Genomic DNA, 14,139 nt, shown 5'->3' on the forward strand with positions numbered 1-14,139 from the left:
TTACTTGGAAAAAGGCAGGGAGATGGAATTAGTTTTGTTCTGTTTGGGTGTGTATAAAACAGGGAATGTGAACATTTCCAGAGTGTGGCTAATGACTCTGGCAGATCTGACTATGACAGCCTAACTAAAAGCGAGAACCAGAAGGAGACACAGACGTGAGAGCACTCTGAAACAGTTTGGCATCCCTCCGCTCCACCGTCCACAAACCTGAGTGAGCGCGTGCGAGCAGCGGGACGACAGCACCAGCGTCTCAGTTTACTATAATTCCCTGTGTCCATGGACCCCTGGATCTGCTGCCTTTATCTAAGGTGGAACAATTAACTACCAAAAGCTAAACTGAACAAGAGAGTTTTCAGCCTAGTCTTAAAGATTGAGACTGTGTCTGAGTCCCGAACAGTTTCTGGAAAATCATTCCAGAGTTGAGGGGCTTTATAAGAAAAAGCTCTTCCCCCAGCTGCAGCTTTATGAATTCTAGGAACTATTAATAAGCCAGCACTCTGTGATCTGAGTAGTCATGATGGCTTGTAATAGGAAATAAGGTCTTGCAGGTACTCAGATGCGAGCCCATGTAGGGCTTTATACGTCAATAAAAGAATTTTATAATCAATACAGAGTTTAACAGGCAGCCAATGAAGTGATGATAGAACTGGTCTGATTTGATCAAATTTTCTAGTTTTAGTGAGGACCCTAGCTGCGGCATTTTGAACTTGTTGAAGTTTGCTTAAATTCCTGCTAGTGCATCCTGGCAGCACTGTGTTATTCTTATCATGGGCAACGTGAGATCGCTGGCTAATAAAATGGACAAGCTAACATCATTAGCCAGGAGTCAGAGGACGTACCAGGAGTGTAGTTTAATGTGCTTTTCAGAGACATGGCTACACCAGGACATTCCAGATGACAACGTTTCCACTGATGGCTTTCAGACTATTCTGGCCGACCGGGGCTGCACAGAGAGCAATAAGTGTAAAGGAGGAGGGCTTGTGGTGCTAGTTTATAACCGCTGGTGTAACCCTGGTCACATTACCATCAAGGAACAAGCCTGTTGCCTGGACATTGAGCTGTTGGCTGTTGGACTCAGGTCATATTATTTAGAGAGGAAGTTCTCACATGTTATTATCATGGCTGTTTATGTCCCCTCCCTCTCCCAACCTGACGCTGGTGTGTGATGTCATTGATTCAACTATAGCGTGTCTCTAAACTCAACACCCGAGTGCCTTTATCACCATATGGGGGGACTTTAACCATGTCGCTACAGCCAAGGCACTACCAAACTTCACTCAGTATGTGGACTGTCCCATCAGAGAGGAAAGAATACTTGACCTGCTGTCCAGTACAGCTGCACCACCCTCCCCCCTCTGGGTAGGTCAGTCCACAACTTGGTGAACCTCGGTCCCTGATGTGTGCAGCTGGTGCAGAGTTAGCCTGTGACCACAGTGGAAACTTACGAGGCACTGCAGGATTGCTTTGGGGCTACTGATTGGCAGGCACTCTGTGAGCCTCATGGAGCGGACATCGATGGGCTCACAGAGTGCATCACGGACTACATTAACTTCTGTGTGGACTCCACTGTCCCAACCAGGAATAATAATGTTACCCAAACAACAAGCCGTGGGTAACAAAGGACATTAAGGCTTTCCTTAACAACAAGAAGAGTTTCTGCACCAACAATCAGTACACTGTGTGCACAATTATTAGGCAAGTCTTACTTTTGAGGATTATTTTTATTAATGACCAGCTACAGTGCTCTCGGTTAATCCAAAATGTTAATAAACCTCAAACATGAATGTTTAAGAAAAATAAAGTGAAGTTTTGGCTTTCTTAGGAGAATATCTATATGTGCACATTTATTGGGCAACTATAATGGTGCAGAATTATTACGCAGCTAAATGAAAAACATTTTCCCATCTCACTTTTTATTTTCATCTGTTTAAGTGAGAATTATAAACAAACAACTCCAAGCTTTCCAATGAACATTTCTGAGAAATAAAAAAAAATTAGTGACCAGTATAGCCACCCTTCTCTTCAATAACAGTGATAAGCCTTCCATTCATGGAGTCGGTCAATTTCTTGATCTGTTGATGATCAACTTTTGGTGCAGCAGCAACCACAGCCTCCCAGACCCTGTTCAGAGAGGTGTCCTGTTTTCCTTCACTGTAAATCTCTCGTTTAAGAATTGCCCACAAGTTCTCAGTTGGGTTCAGGTCAGGTGAGGAAGGGGGCCACGTCATAAGTTTTTCATCTTTAATGCCTTTACTGGCGAGCCATGCAGAGGAGTACTTGGATGCATGTGATGGAGCATGTCCTGCATAAAAATCATTGTCTTTTTGAAAGATGCAGATTCTTCCTGGACCACTGCTTAAAGAAAGTGTCTTCTAAAAACTGGCAGTAGGCTTGGGAGTTGATTTTGAGCCCATATTCAACCCGAAAAGGTCCAACCAGCTCATCTTTAATAATACCAGCCCATACCAGTACCCCACCTCCACCTTGCTGGCGTCTGAGTCGAAGTGGAGCTCTGTCCCGTTACTGATCCAGCCACGGGCCCATCCATCTGGTCCGTCAAGAGTCACTCTCATTTCATCAGTCCATAAAACCTTTGAAAAATCTGTCTTCAGATTCTTCTTGGACCAGTCTAGTCACTTCAGCTTATGTCTTGTTCAGTGGTGGTCGGGTTTCAGCCTCTCTGAGCGCTGAACATCTTGTACTTCTTGATACTCCAGCTAGGTTGCAGTTCTGGAATATGACAGAACTGGAAGGTAATGGGTTCCTGGTAGCTTCACGCTTGATTCTTCTCAAATCCTTGGCAGTTATTTTGCGTCTTTTTTTCTCAGCACGTTTCTTGCGACCCTGTTGACTATTTCCAACAAAACGTTTGATGGCTCTGTGATCACGCCCCAATATCTTAGCAATTTCAAGAGTGCTGCATCCCTCTGAGAGACTTTTGGTCATTTTTAACTTTTCAGAGTCAGTTCAATCTCTTTTTTGGCCCATTTTGCCTAAAGAAAAAAGCTGCCTAATAATTATGCACACCTTGATATAGGGTGTTGACCTCCTTAGGCCACACCCTCCCTCATTACACAGATACACATCACCTGCTATGCTTAAATCCATTAAGCATTCAAGTTTATCCAGCTTGGAGTTAGAAAATAGGCCTAAAAATGATAATATGGTCAAAATGCTCACTTGCCTAATAATTGTGCACACAGTGTATTTCCGTATTTTCGTAATATAATTAGAGAAAGTTTTGCGACATCCACTGAGAAATATCTGACACCCAGCTGGTCAGTCTGTCTACAGAGTCTTGATCATCTGAAGGAATATAAATGTATAACTGGGTGTCGCCAGCACAGCAATGGAAATTTATATTATGTTTCCTAATGACGTCACCTAGAGATAATATACATTACTGCCTGTTCAAACCACAGAACTACTAAAGAAGTGGTTCTCAGCCATGGTCCTAGAGAACCCCCTGACCTTCACATTATAGTGTTCCCTCTGCTCCAACATGTTAAGCAGTCCTTCCTGAGTAAGAAAGGGTGTTTTAGAGCTCTAAAATGAGCAGGGGGTATTCCAGAACCAGGGATGGGAACCAGAACGATTAAAGGAACCACAGAAAAACCTAAAGGAACCACAAAACCACTAAATGAACCTCAGAACCAAGCTGGTTTTCATGGCTGAATATCTCGTATGGGTTTTAAATTCCAGAATAATTCAGGATGCCTGTGTTTTAGTCAGTGCCTCATGACGTATCTGCAATAAGTGAATCATCTCTACGTTTTTTTCTTGTATAAATTGTTGTAGAACTTACTATTAAAACACTTATGATATTTTCATGTGTGCTTTAAGCGACAATGCTTTAATGAGATGATAGAGATCGATCAGAGAATTTCTTTGTTTATTTGAAACAATTTTACCACATAATTACATAAACATTTTTTTACATTTTACAGGCGTATTACAAACTAATATAAAAAGCTCTTTGAGTGTGAAGTGAGGTTTAGGAATCAATCCGTTAGTTTTCTTTGCTGTACTGTTTTTATGAGAGTTTTGCACTGAATTCTGTGTTACTGTTTATCTGAATAGAGACGTTTCTTGTTTACAGCTCCAAACGAATATTTACATTCAGCATATTGTCGCTGTCCAAAGAAAACCATGCATGTCCATTTTTGTCGATTTTCAGTTTTCTACATCATTTCAATACACCAGCTGTCCTTTATGTTGTGCGAAAATTTCATGATGAACGGACCAATCAAAAAGCTCCAAATCACTCAGAACTAAACATATTTTACATTAAATTGTGTGTTTTTGCCCTCTGCTGTAAAGCTGCTATTTTGGAGACTATTCTGTTTTACGTTGAACAGTGAAGATATACAAAAAAAAATCATTAAAATGATTTTTTTATAAGACCCTAAATTCCTTTTTCATTTCATTAAAAGGAGATCTGTGATAAAAAGGCCAAGTCCTACTTTAGCTATTCTCAGTACCACAGCACACATTTTTCTGTCATAATAAAATGAGTTTATAGGTCAAATAAACTAATTTCTAATGCATAACAGGGCAGATGATCAGTGGTGCTGAGCTTTAATCTCTATTATTGTCAGAGGGACTGATGTATGGATAGGGTTACCAGTGAAAGACTGACCAGTGAAAGATTAGATACAAGAACAGGCCTAAGCATCACAGAAGGAGATCAGACCCTTAATGATGCTTCACAATTACCTCTAATAATGGCTGTGTATATATGACTTAGTCCTTTACTAACATGTATGCTTCATTATATCCTGACTTGTTAAGAATTTGTCTATCCACTAATTCATTTTGATTAAGGCATTAGTTAAATATTCATGTTTGCTTATTTGTTGACCAGTATTGTAAAGTGTTACCAACAATTACATTTAAAAAAAAACATCTTTACACTCATTTACTTGTTTGTACAAAGATTCCAGACACATTTCCCAGGTTATGTTGATTTTTAACACAATAAGGGGAAGGTCTGCACTGAATAGAAAACCCATATAATTGGGGTTTTGGGAATTGGGCAGCTGGGGTACAGTGTGAGGTAGTGATGTCATGGGTTTTAGCTCTGAGCTGAGGAGTCAGAGAAGTCAAAGCACAAACCACATCTGAACACCTGTAACTTCACACAGACACGATTAAAGCTGCAGAACTGAGTGAAACACTTTTCTAAACACTGTAAACGTCCTCATGTTTATCTGTCCGACTCTCAGCAGCTTCACTGCACTGATAAGAAGTGCATTAGTGTATTTGATTTCCCGTTCCAAACCACAGAACTGTTCAAAGAACCAAAGAACCGCTAAAAGAAACCCAAAGGAACTTCAAACCCACTAAAGGAACCACAGAACCAGGCTGAAACTCAGAGTTCAAGATATGGGTTTTAATATTCAAAAAATGTGTGTACAGGTTTTTATCCACAGTCCAAAACTAGACACTGTGTCCAACAGCTGGAGGAAACACCATCATCTCCCAGTCTCAGAACCTTTAAGTAGAACTGCACAGCTGAAGACTGGAAACATGGAGGAGACTCCAGAGAAAGTTCTAGTCTAACAGAATCAGCAGAACTTCTCAGGATGACTGTTTTTAACTCAGAGCTTCGTGATGTAACTGTGAGCAGTAAATAATTCAACATTTTCAAACTTAATTAGTCATATCTGATGATTTATTGATCTTGATGCTTTAATCTGTTACAAAGTAGGTTTTGACAAGAAAATGATTTCCTTGTTCTTTGAAGATCAAGACCGTGTGAAAATCAGTTCAAGACATTTAATTAAATGTAAAAAAAATATTTCAGCAATTTTAGTGAGTTTTTGCCATTTAGGGTACATTTCTGAAATGTTTGCTGGAAAAGAATTTCCTTTACTTCGTCTTTACTCAGGCTTTGGTATATGATACTTCAAATGTCAGAGTGCAAGTTTTTCTCAAATAAAAAGGTTTTAATGAAGAAAAAGAACCTCATTTATGATGTTCAACAGGTGTGATGATCAGCGGTGCTGAGTTTTTACCTCTTTCGTTGAGGCAAGGACAGAATAACGGATAGAGTTTCTCAGTAAAAGACTGACCAGTGAAAGAGTAGATATGAGACCTGGACTCAACATCATAGAAGGAGACCAGACCCTCCTCATAATCCACAAACACCCCCACCTTCTGGGGAGCCTGTTTCAAGGAGAGGGAGACAGGGAGAGACTCTGCTGCTGTATATTCAGTCTGATTTCTCAGCCACACAGCCCAGTATCCATTTTCAGGTCTCAGTAAAATCTGTCCCTTCCTGTAACAGGACTCTGTGACCACTCCTAAATCCCACTTAGTCTTCTCTCTAACCTGAACCTCATAGTAAAACCTCCCTGAGGAGAACCCCTCCTTTCCCAGCACACAGGGACAACGATCAAACCTCTCTGGTTTATTAGGGAGATTCTGTCGTTTGTCTCCAACTCTCACTTGTTTTCTATCATCAGACAGGATGAGGAAGGGATGAGCTGAATCAGGATCCAGAGTCACGTCCACTGAGAGAGAAATAACAACATTTAAGGCAACAGAATCCTACATGTTTACTCTTATACACAGTCATGTGCAAAAGTTTGGCTGTAAATAAGTTAACATATTCTCTATAGGGAACACACTTCTGCACATTTTAATACACAATTACAGAACTGTGCAACTCAACACACTGAAAAAAATAAAACACGGCACATTTTGTCTTTTATTTTTTTTCCCGAAATATTAAGCTCAAAAAAAAATAGAAAATGTACACTAATATTAGCAGAAAATGCCATATCAATCTGTTCTCTGTAGAAGACGTGTTCACTTATTTTCACTTAGAAAATCAACAAAACACAATCATTCTATATTAATTTTACTAGAACTGTTTGTACTGGACTGTATCATGTGATCAGTGAGCACTCACCTGCATACTGTTCAATTCTGTTCAGTTCTGTTTGGAAGAGAACAATCGACAATAACGTTTAGCGTTATGATTCAAACCTTACTTAATTAAATACCAGCATTTCAATATGATGACCAAGTAACAAAGTGTAGTAATATATATGGATGGGTGTATTAATAGATAAAACATTATAATTCAGTGTCTAAAGACTTCATTTACTAAACATTCCTTTTCAGATCAGGACCTTAATGACATCCTAAACTCTCTTTTTCATTGAACATCAAAATGATTTACTGATCAGTAAAATACTCACCACTCTCATGAATCTTCTCCATCTCCTTACTGAGCTCTTCCTGAAGCTGAGTCAGAGCTCTCCTCAGAGGCTCCACCTTCAGATGAGAGTTAATCCTGACCTCAGTCCAGTTCTTGGTGGGTGGAGGGCTGCAGAGGGACGGGTAAACCTACAGTCCAGCAGGAGAGAGGAGAAACCCCTCAGCATGGGCAGCGCTGTCCTGTGATGGACTGCATTACTATGGAGAAACAGAGGAACTCTGACCTGTAGGAGGTGGAGGTGGTCCTCAGTGTGGGAGAGCTGCTCCAGCTCAGTGTCTCTCCTCTTTAGGTCACTGACCTCCTGCTCCAGCTCTTTAATGAACTCTTCAGCCTGCATGTCTGCTGCTTTCTGCTTCTCCTCCATCACCTCAAGCAGCTCCGCCTGGCTTCTCTCAATGCAGCGCAGCAGAGCTCTGAAGACCTCCACACTGTCTGCTTTCTCCTTCTCTGTGCTTTTCTAACAGGAGACAATAATAGTAATAACACTATTAATAAAGAAGTGCTCAAAAAGTTTTACAGAGAAAGAATATACATTTTATCATAAAGGAACAACAGAGAATAATAAAGGAAGCAAAACTTTTATACAAGTAATAAAATTAAAACCAGGAATTTTAATCCACAAGTACCTAAATAAAACATGACAGTGAAAAAATATTAAATGGTAGTGCAAATTTAAAAACTTTTAAGCTTCAGTGGTGCTTGAAAGTTTGTGAAACCTTTAGAATTTTCTATATTTCTGCCTAAATTTGACCTAAACCTTAATTTTCACGCTCCTAAAAACAGACAAAGAGAACCAAACTAAGCAAATGAGACAAAAATATTAGACTTGGTCATTTATTTATTATCCAATATTATGTGTCTGTGAGTGAAAAAGGTATGTGAACCTTTGCGTTCTGTATCTGGTTGGACCCTCTTGTGTAGCAATAACAGCAACTAAACGTTTCAGGTAACTGTTGATTAGTTCTGCACATCAGCTTCCTATTTTATAATTTGCTACTATAATTCAGAGTTCATTGTTCTTTCAATGATGGTAAGCTGTCCTGGCCCAGATGCAGCAAAACAGGCCTAAACCATGATACTACCACCACCATGTTTCACAGATGGGATAAGGTTTTTGCTGGAATTCCGTGCTTTTACACAAGTTTTTTTCCGTTCTCCATACTTTATGCTTCTTATTTAAACCAAAAAGATCTAATTGGACATTCTGAATTGCCCCTGTGTGTGTGTTTGAATGTGTCTGTCTGTATTCAGTGCAATGGACTGGTGACCTGTCAAAGATTTTGCCTGCCTTCTTCCTAATGACTGCTGGGAATGGCTCCTGCTCCCCATGTAACCATGACAAATACATGTCTTATATAGTGTGTGTTTAATTTGGCTCTCTTTATCTACTGTTAGGACTTGTGTAACAATGGATACTTGACGAATGTCTTGTGGGAGGGAATTCCACTGTTTTGAAGTAGACAGTTAAACATTTTGACATATTACAAAGTCATTCATTCAACTTATTATACTAGCTAACCAGTAACCAGCTGATCAACAGGTGCAATAGAAATATCATCAACAAAGCCATGGAGTTGACTCCATATTCACTCATAATATAGTTGAATAGAAGCATGTAAAAGGAAAATAAAAGTGGCACCAGAATAAAGCCCTGAGGCACTCCACAAAAAATTGTCACACATTCCATTTGTTAAATTTGTCAAGAGAACCAAAACACTGTCAGTTTTATCTGTGTAAAAGCACTTCAGAACATTTTTAAAAAATCCAGTCTAGCATGGAGCAATATGAACTATATGGATTTACACTGTCATTTGCAGCATGTTTAAGAGAACAAGCACTGATACTGTGTTCTCATCAATATTCATACATCACTGGCAACTTTCACCAAAACTGTTTCTGTGTTACGACCAGACTAAAAAAAAAAACCTGTCTGAGTCTGAGAAAGACGTTGTTAAAACTCAGGTAAGACTCACTTTATTGAGCTCTACAGACTGTTTGATTTCCTCAATCTTCTTCAGTCGGTCCTGGATCATCTGCTGAACTTCAGCCTGTGTCTTTCCCAGCTGAGTCTATAAAAAAGGACAAAATATAACAAAACCACTCATTCATTTAAACCCAAACACAACAGAACAGAGGGAACATTTCTCTAAATGTTCCTCACCTTCTTCTCTCCACTCTCCTCCTCTATGGGAACAGTGCTGTGAGTCTTGTGGTCTCCTTCAGTGCAGAACTGACACACACACGTGTGGTCGTCTCTACAGAACAACTCCAGGGGTCTCTCATGTTTCTGGCAGATGTAGTTCTCCAGGTTCTCCACAGGGTCTATCAGTTTGTGCTTCCTGAATGAAGCGATTCTCTCATGAGGATCCAGATGAGTCTTGCAGTAGGAGGCCATGCAGATCAGGCAGGACTTCATAGCTGCACTTTTCCTTTCAAAGCAGACATCGCAGAGCAACTGAGATTTGTCAGGTTTCTCTAGAGCTCTGCTGGATTTGAGCTGAACTGACTTCTTGAACTGAGCAGCCAGTCCAGAGATGAAGGTGTTCACGCGCAGCTCAGGCCTTTTGGAGAATTCCTCTTTACAGACTGGACACTGGCAGCGTGAACTGCTGTCCCAGTACTCTTTGAGACAGACCCTGCAGAAGTTGTGTCCACATGAAGTGGTGACCGGATCAGTGAACACATCCAGACAGATGGAGCACTGGAGCTCATCTTCAGACAGGAGACTACTGGAGGAAGCCATGACTGACAGAGGAGACACAGAGACACCATGAGGGAGATTTGAGTCCAAAGAAAAAATGCATATAAACTGTTTTTTTAATGTTTCTCTATGTAAACATAAAGGACGTTTTAGGAAATGTACTCATCTTAAATCAGTCACATTCATCTGACTGATGAGCTTCACATCCTACCTGTCAATCATGAATCTGTAGCTGAACAAACGATCACAGCTTCTGCTGTAAAACACGGACCAAACTGACAAACCCTGACCGACAGTGACGGACAGAAATGATCTGAACAGCTGGATGTGTTTTCAGTAACAGACAGTAAGAAACTTAGACTCATTACCACTTTCACTTTCTCTCCTTTGGTCTGCTTTTCTGCTTCTTCAGAGTTTATCTGTAGAGGTTCACTGAGTTCCTGGCTGGAGAACTTTCAAGCTGGAACCTGTGTCCTGCTGGAAGAACTGACTTCTGTTTATGAAGCTCCCCTTACTTTCGTTTCTCCTGAGTGACATCATGAAGCCACTCCCATGTATGCATGGTGATGGTTTGTTGTACTTGCAGGTTTTGGCCAGTAGGTGGCGGATATTCACCAATTGAATTACAGCATCTCAATATGCAGCTTTTGCTCAACACATCAAACAGTTGTGTAGTAAGTTGTGCAGCTGGTCAGCTGGAATAAAAGCATAACTGATGACCCCATTAAAGGCTATTAAAGTTCACTTCTTTACAGACACAGACAAGAAACGTCTATCAGTGTTTAATCATTTAAACACAGAGCTGAGTTCAGTTAAACCTGCTCTACAAACTTTCCTTCACTCATAATCACAAACTGTCATTAGTCATATATAACAACACAGCTGTACAGATGTTCCACATAAAGACCATCAAGATGAATCAGGCTGGTGTTTCTGTAAAGATCAGGGACATTTCAGCCCGTCAAACACCTCACACAAATACATTATTATTATTATTATTATTATTATTGTGTGCAGTCATGCTGATTCTGACTCCTGATGATCATTTGGGTCTTCATGCATTCCTGTTTCCTCTGCTTGTATCCATCCATACTGTTGCTCACAGTTCTCTTCCCTCCATCATCTTCATCTTTTCCCAGCATATCCATCCTTTCCAATGACCTGTTTCTTCTCCAAAATAAATATTATATCCAAAATAGGAGATCATCAGTGTGGCATCTGGGCTTTGAGTGAGAAGTGAAGCTGTATTTGGTTGAGAATCACTGGTTTGTTTTCTTTGCTGGACAGTTTTTCCACTGGACTCTTCTTGCTTACAGCCCCACTAAACACTGAGTTATTGCAGCCTTATCCACCAGCAGAGGGCGCCATACACTAACATCTAATGATTCCAATGTGATCAAACTCCTTCTGACATTCTGCACTTTAATGTCATCAATGTTTAATTTTATTAAAATATGTGTAATAAACACTATTATAACAATGTATTGCCAACTTACAACACCCTTGTCCAAGTTTAGTGAAGCTGAGTTTCATTGTTTTTTTAAATAATGTTACTTTAGTTATTTATTTAATGAAAAACTTGTTTTTATGCACAGTTTGAAATGATTTTGTGACATAAAAAGGTTTTATTAGAGAAAATCACCTCATTTCTGATGTTTAACAGGTGTGATGATCAGCGGCGCTGAGTTATTATCTCCAACATTGTCAGAGGGGCTGAAATATTGATAGAGTTTCTCAGTGAAAGACTGACCAGTGAAAGAGTAGATACCCAGCTGGCATTTTAACGTTGAATCGACGTCGAATCAACATCAAATGTTATGGTTGAATCAACGTTGGATTTGGTGTTGATTTTGAAAAGTGAATCAACGTTGATATGCCAACGTTGTTTCAACGTCATACATTCAACCTTGAACAAAACCACAAAAGTCACGTTCATGATGCTCAAAATTGCATGGGAGAGAGGAAAAAACAACTGTATGCCACAATGAAAAAAGAACAATTTCATTATTTTTATTCTCTCTGTAAATTTCTTCTCTGAGAACATGGAACAGCAGGACTACAAACAAAATGTCCAGCAATTACAGGGTATCGAAGAACTTGCATCAGGCTGAGTATAAAGAATGTCAAAGATAAATCTTACTTCTTGCGGCCACCACCACCCCAACCTCTCCGGTGCATACTTGAGATATTTAGCCATCGTGTCCATTGCCTCCTGTTGTGTGATTGTGTGTGTGCTGAGAACAGTGTCTAAAGAGGAAAAGCAAACAGCAGGTTAGTTTATAGTCAAATACTGTACATCCTGTGTACAGTGCTAACATTTTTTTAAAAACTGTACATTGTTATTCCATTAGGATCTTTTTTTAGATCATAAGTTGCACGTCAAAAGTTTCTCAAACCAGAAAATGACTTTAGTTCTCTGCTCATCTTTTAATATCACGCTGGAGTCATATTCTGGCACCGGGTGCAACCTGTGCCTTTTACATGACTTAAGAAGGGCTGGAAGATTAAAAGGAAGCCGGCAGCTATGAGGCTAACTTCATACCCCTGGCGCGCTGTCCATGGTGCGGAACCTATACATACATAAATGCACTCACAGCTTCAGTGTTTAAAAATATCTGTTTAATAAATAAATACATTCCTCACGATACAAATGAAAATTTAAGTGACTTGAAAGATAAAAATATAATTGTTCTGTGGTGCTTTAAGCTGCACGCTCCTCTCTGTTATGTGTGCAGTAAATAATAAATTATCTTCACAACACCTGGCCAGGATAGCTAACCAGCTAACATTACTGGGCTAACATGTGTAATTAATAAAATTATGCCCCTCAGGTAACTGACTTACCTTAAAATTAACTCTCCCGACATGCTCCATTCACTCTGTACAGTCTGGCGAGATTCTCACCGCCGGGTCTGGTGAAATAGAAAAAATGCCTTGATATTAATAGATGATATACTGCACATATATGCACGAAGAAAAATTCAAAAGGACATACATATACATTTATATTTCACGCCCAAACTATGAAGCAAAAGCACAATAACTTCACACACAAAACAGCAGCACTTACCAGTTTAACTCATTTCAGTCAACTGAACAAATGTAATCAGCAAATAACCACTCGTTTTCAATTCATGTACCATCTTGTTGTCCAGCCTCAGTGCCATCCATCCCACAGACATATACAAATAGACGCCTCATGGACCGACACCGCCTATTGGCCATAAAATATTTGCATACACCTCAGAAAGTATGTAGCTGCACTCCTGTACACACACACACACACACACACACACACACACACACATATATATATATATATATATATATATATACTCCAGGGTAGTTGATTCTGCGATGTGGTGCAGCCTATTATAAATGGTAAAATAACCGATATTATTGTTCAGTCTTCTTGTGAAAGGTAATCCCACGCGATCTGCTTTCGACACTGCGCAGATTATAGTAACCGTAAACATTATTGCTCTCTGAGTTGGTCTGGTGGAGCCTTCAGTGAGGAGACCCATCCGATATGGGGCGACACTGCGCTCCAGCCCGGAATGAGGCGTCTATGTCTACATGTCTATGATCTGTCCCCTCTCTGCACACGCAGGGCCACGGATTTAAAACACGGCGCCTCGGCTATAATACCACCATTACATGCTCTGTAATTCTACACACATGGACTACAAAAAAACATGAAAAAACAGTTTAGTGGTCCACTTTGGCTTCCTATGAGAAACTACATTAGCAACCACACCTAAAACACAACGTTACTGAAGTCAGCGCTACATCTAAACCTGTAAAAATATCGAATTTTCATCCACGCGTTTCTCATTTTTGCTCATGCTAGCTAGTCAGGCGTCCTCACAACACCTAGCCAGGATAGCTAACCAGCTAGCGTGACTGGGGTCGCCTGTTTAATAACTCTGTGTGTTATTAATAATATTATGCTCCTCGGGTTTTGACTAAACTCTGACTCTGCTCACCTTAGCTAAACTTTAAAAGATGCCAAGTGAGCGAAACAGCCGAACTCTCCCAGCGACGTCACACCAACGGCTATAAAACGGCGCCAAGCAGCCCGGGCGTCACTGTATAAAGTCTCGCGAGATTATCTCTCCGCCGGGTCTGGTGGAACAGAAAAACGCCTTGATATTAATATATGATGCGCTATAATACCGCGAATATTATGTAGGAAGAAAAATAAAAAGGG

At 40.1% G+C, this 14,139-nt stretch overlaps 1 protein-coding gene and 1 long non-coding RNA gene across 4 annotated transcripts; both read right to left on the reverse strand.

The window, feature by feature from the left end:
* Nucleotides 1-5,371: 5,371 nt before the first annotated feature.
* LOC108415930 (E3 ubiquitin-protein ligase TRIM39-like) lies at nt 5,372-10,444 on the reverse strand. Of its 3 annotated transcripts, XM_037533919.1 has the most exons (8): nt 10,298-10,444; nt 10,141-10,185; nt 9,390-9,973; nt 9,202-9,297; nt 7,452-7,685; nt 7,209-7,356; nt 6,917-6,943; nt 5,372-6,515 (listed from the first exon to the last, which is right to left on the reverse strand). In XM_037533919.1, the coding sequence occupies exons 3-8, from the start codon at nt 9,969-9,971 to the stop codon at nt 5,968-5,970; spliced, it is 1,635 nt and encodes a 544-aa protein (XP_037389816.1). In that variant the 5' UTR covers nt 9,972-9,973; nt 10,141-10,185; nt 10,298-10,444; the 3' UTR covers nt 5,372-5,967. The 3 variants fall into 3 exon arrangements, with proteins under 3 accessions (XP_037389816.1, XP_037389813.1, XP_037389814.1); XM_037533916.1 differs by lacking the exon at nt 10,141-10,185; XM_037533917.1 differs by having other exon boundaries at nt 10,141-10,444.
* Nucleotides 10,445-11,567: 1,123 nt separating this feature from the next.
* On the reverse strand, nt 11,568-12,990 carry LOC119262386. Its single transcript, XR_005129597.1, has 3 exons — nt 12,774-12,990; nt 12,070-12,176; nt 11,568-11,642 (listed from the first exon to the last, which is right to left on the reverse strand). It is a non-coding gene; the product is annotated as an uncharacterized LOC119262386 (long non-coding RNA).
* Between the last annotated feature and the right edge of the window lie 1,149 nt (nt 12,991-14,139).

Source organism: Pygocentrus nattereri, chromosome 2 (assembly GCF_015220715.1).
Source record: "Pygocentrus nattereri isolate fPygNat1 chromosome 2, fPygNat1.pri, whole genome shotgun sequence".
NCBI classification, from domain to species: Eukaryota; Metazoa; Chordata; class Actinopteri; order Characiformes; family Serrasalmidae; genus Pygocentrus; species Pygocentrus nattereri.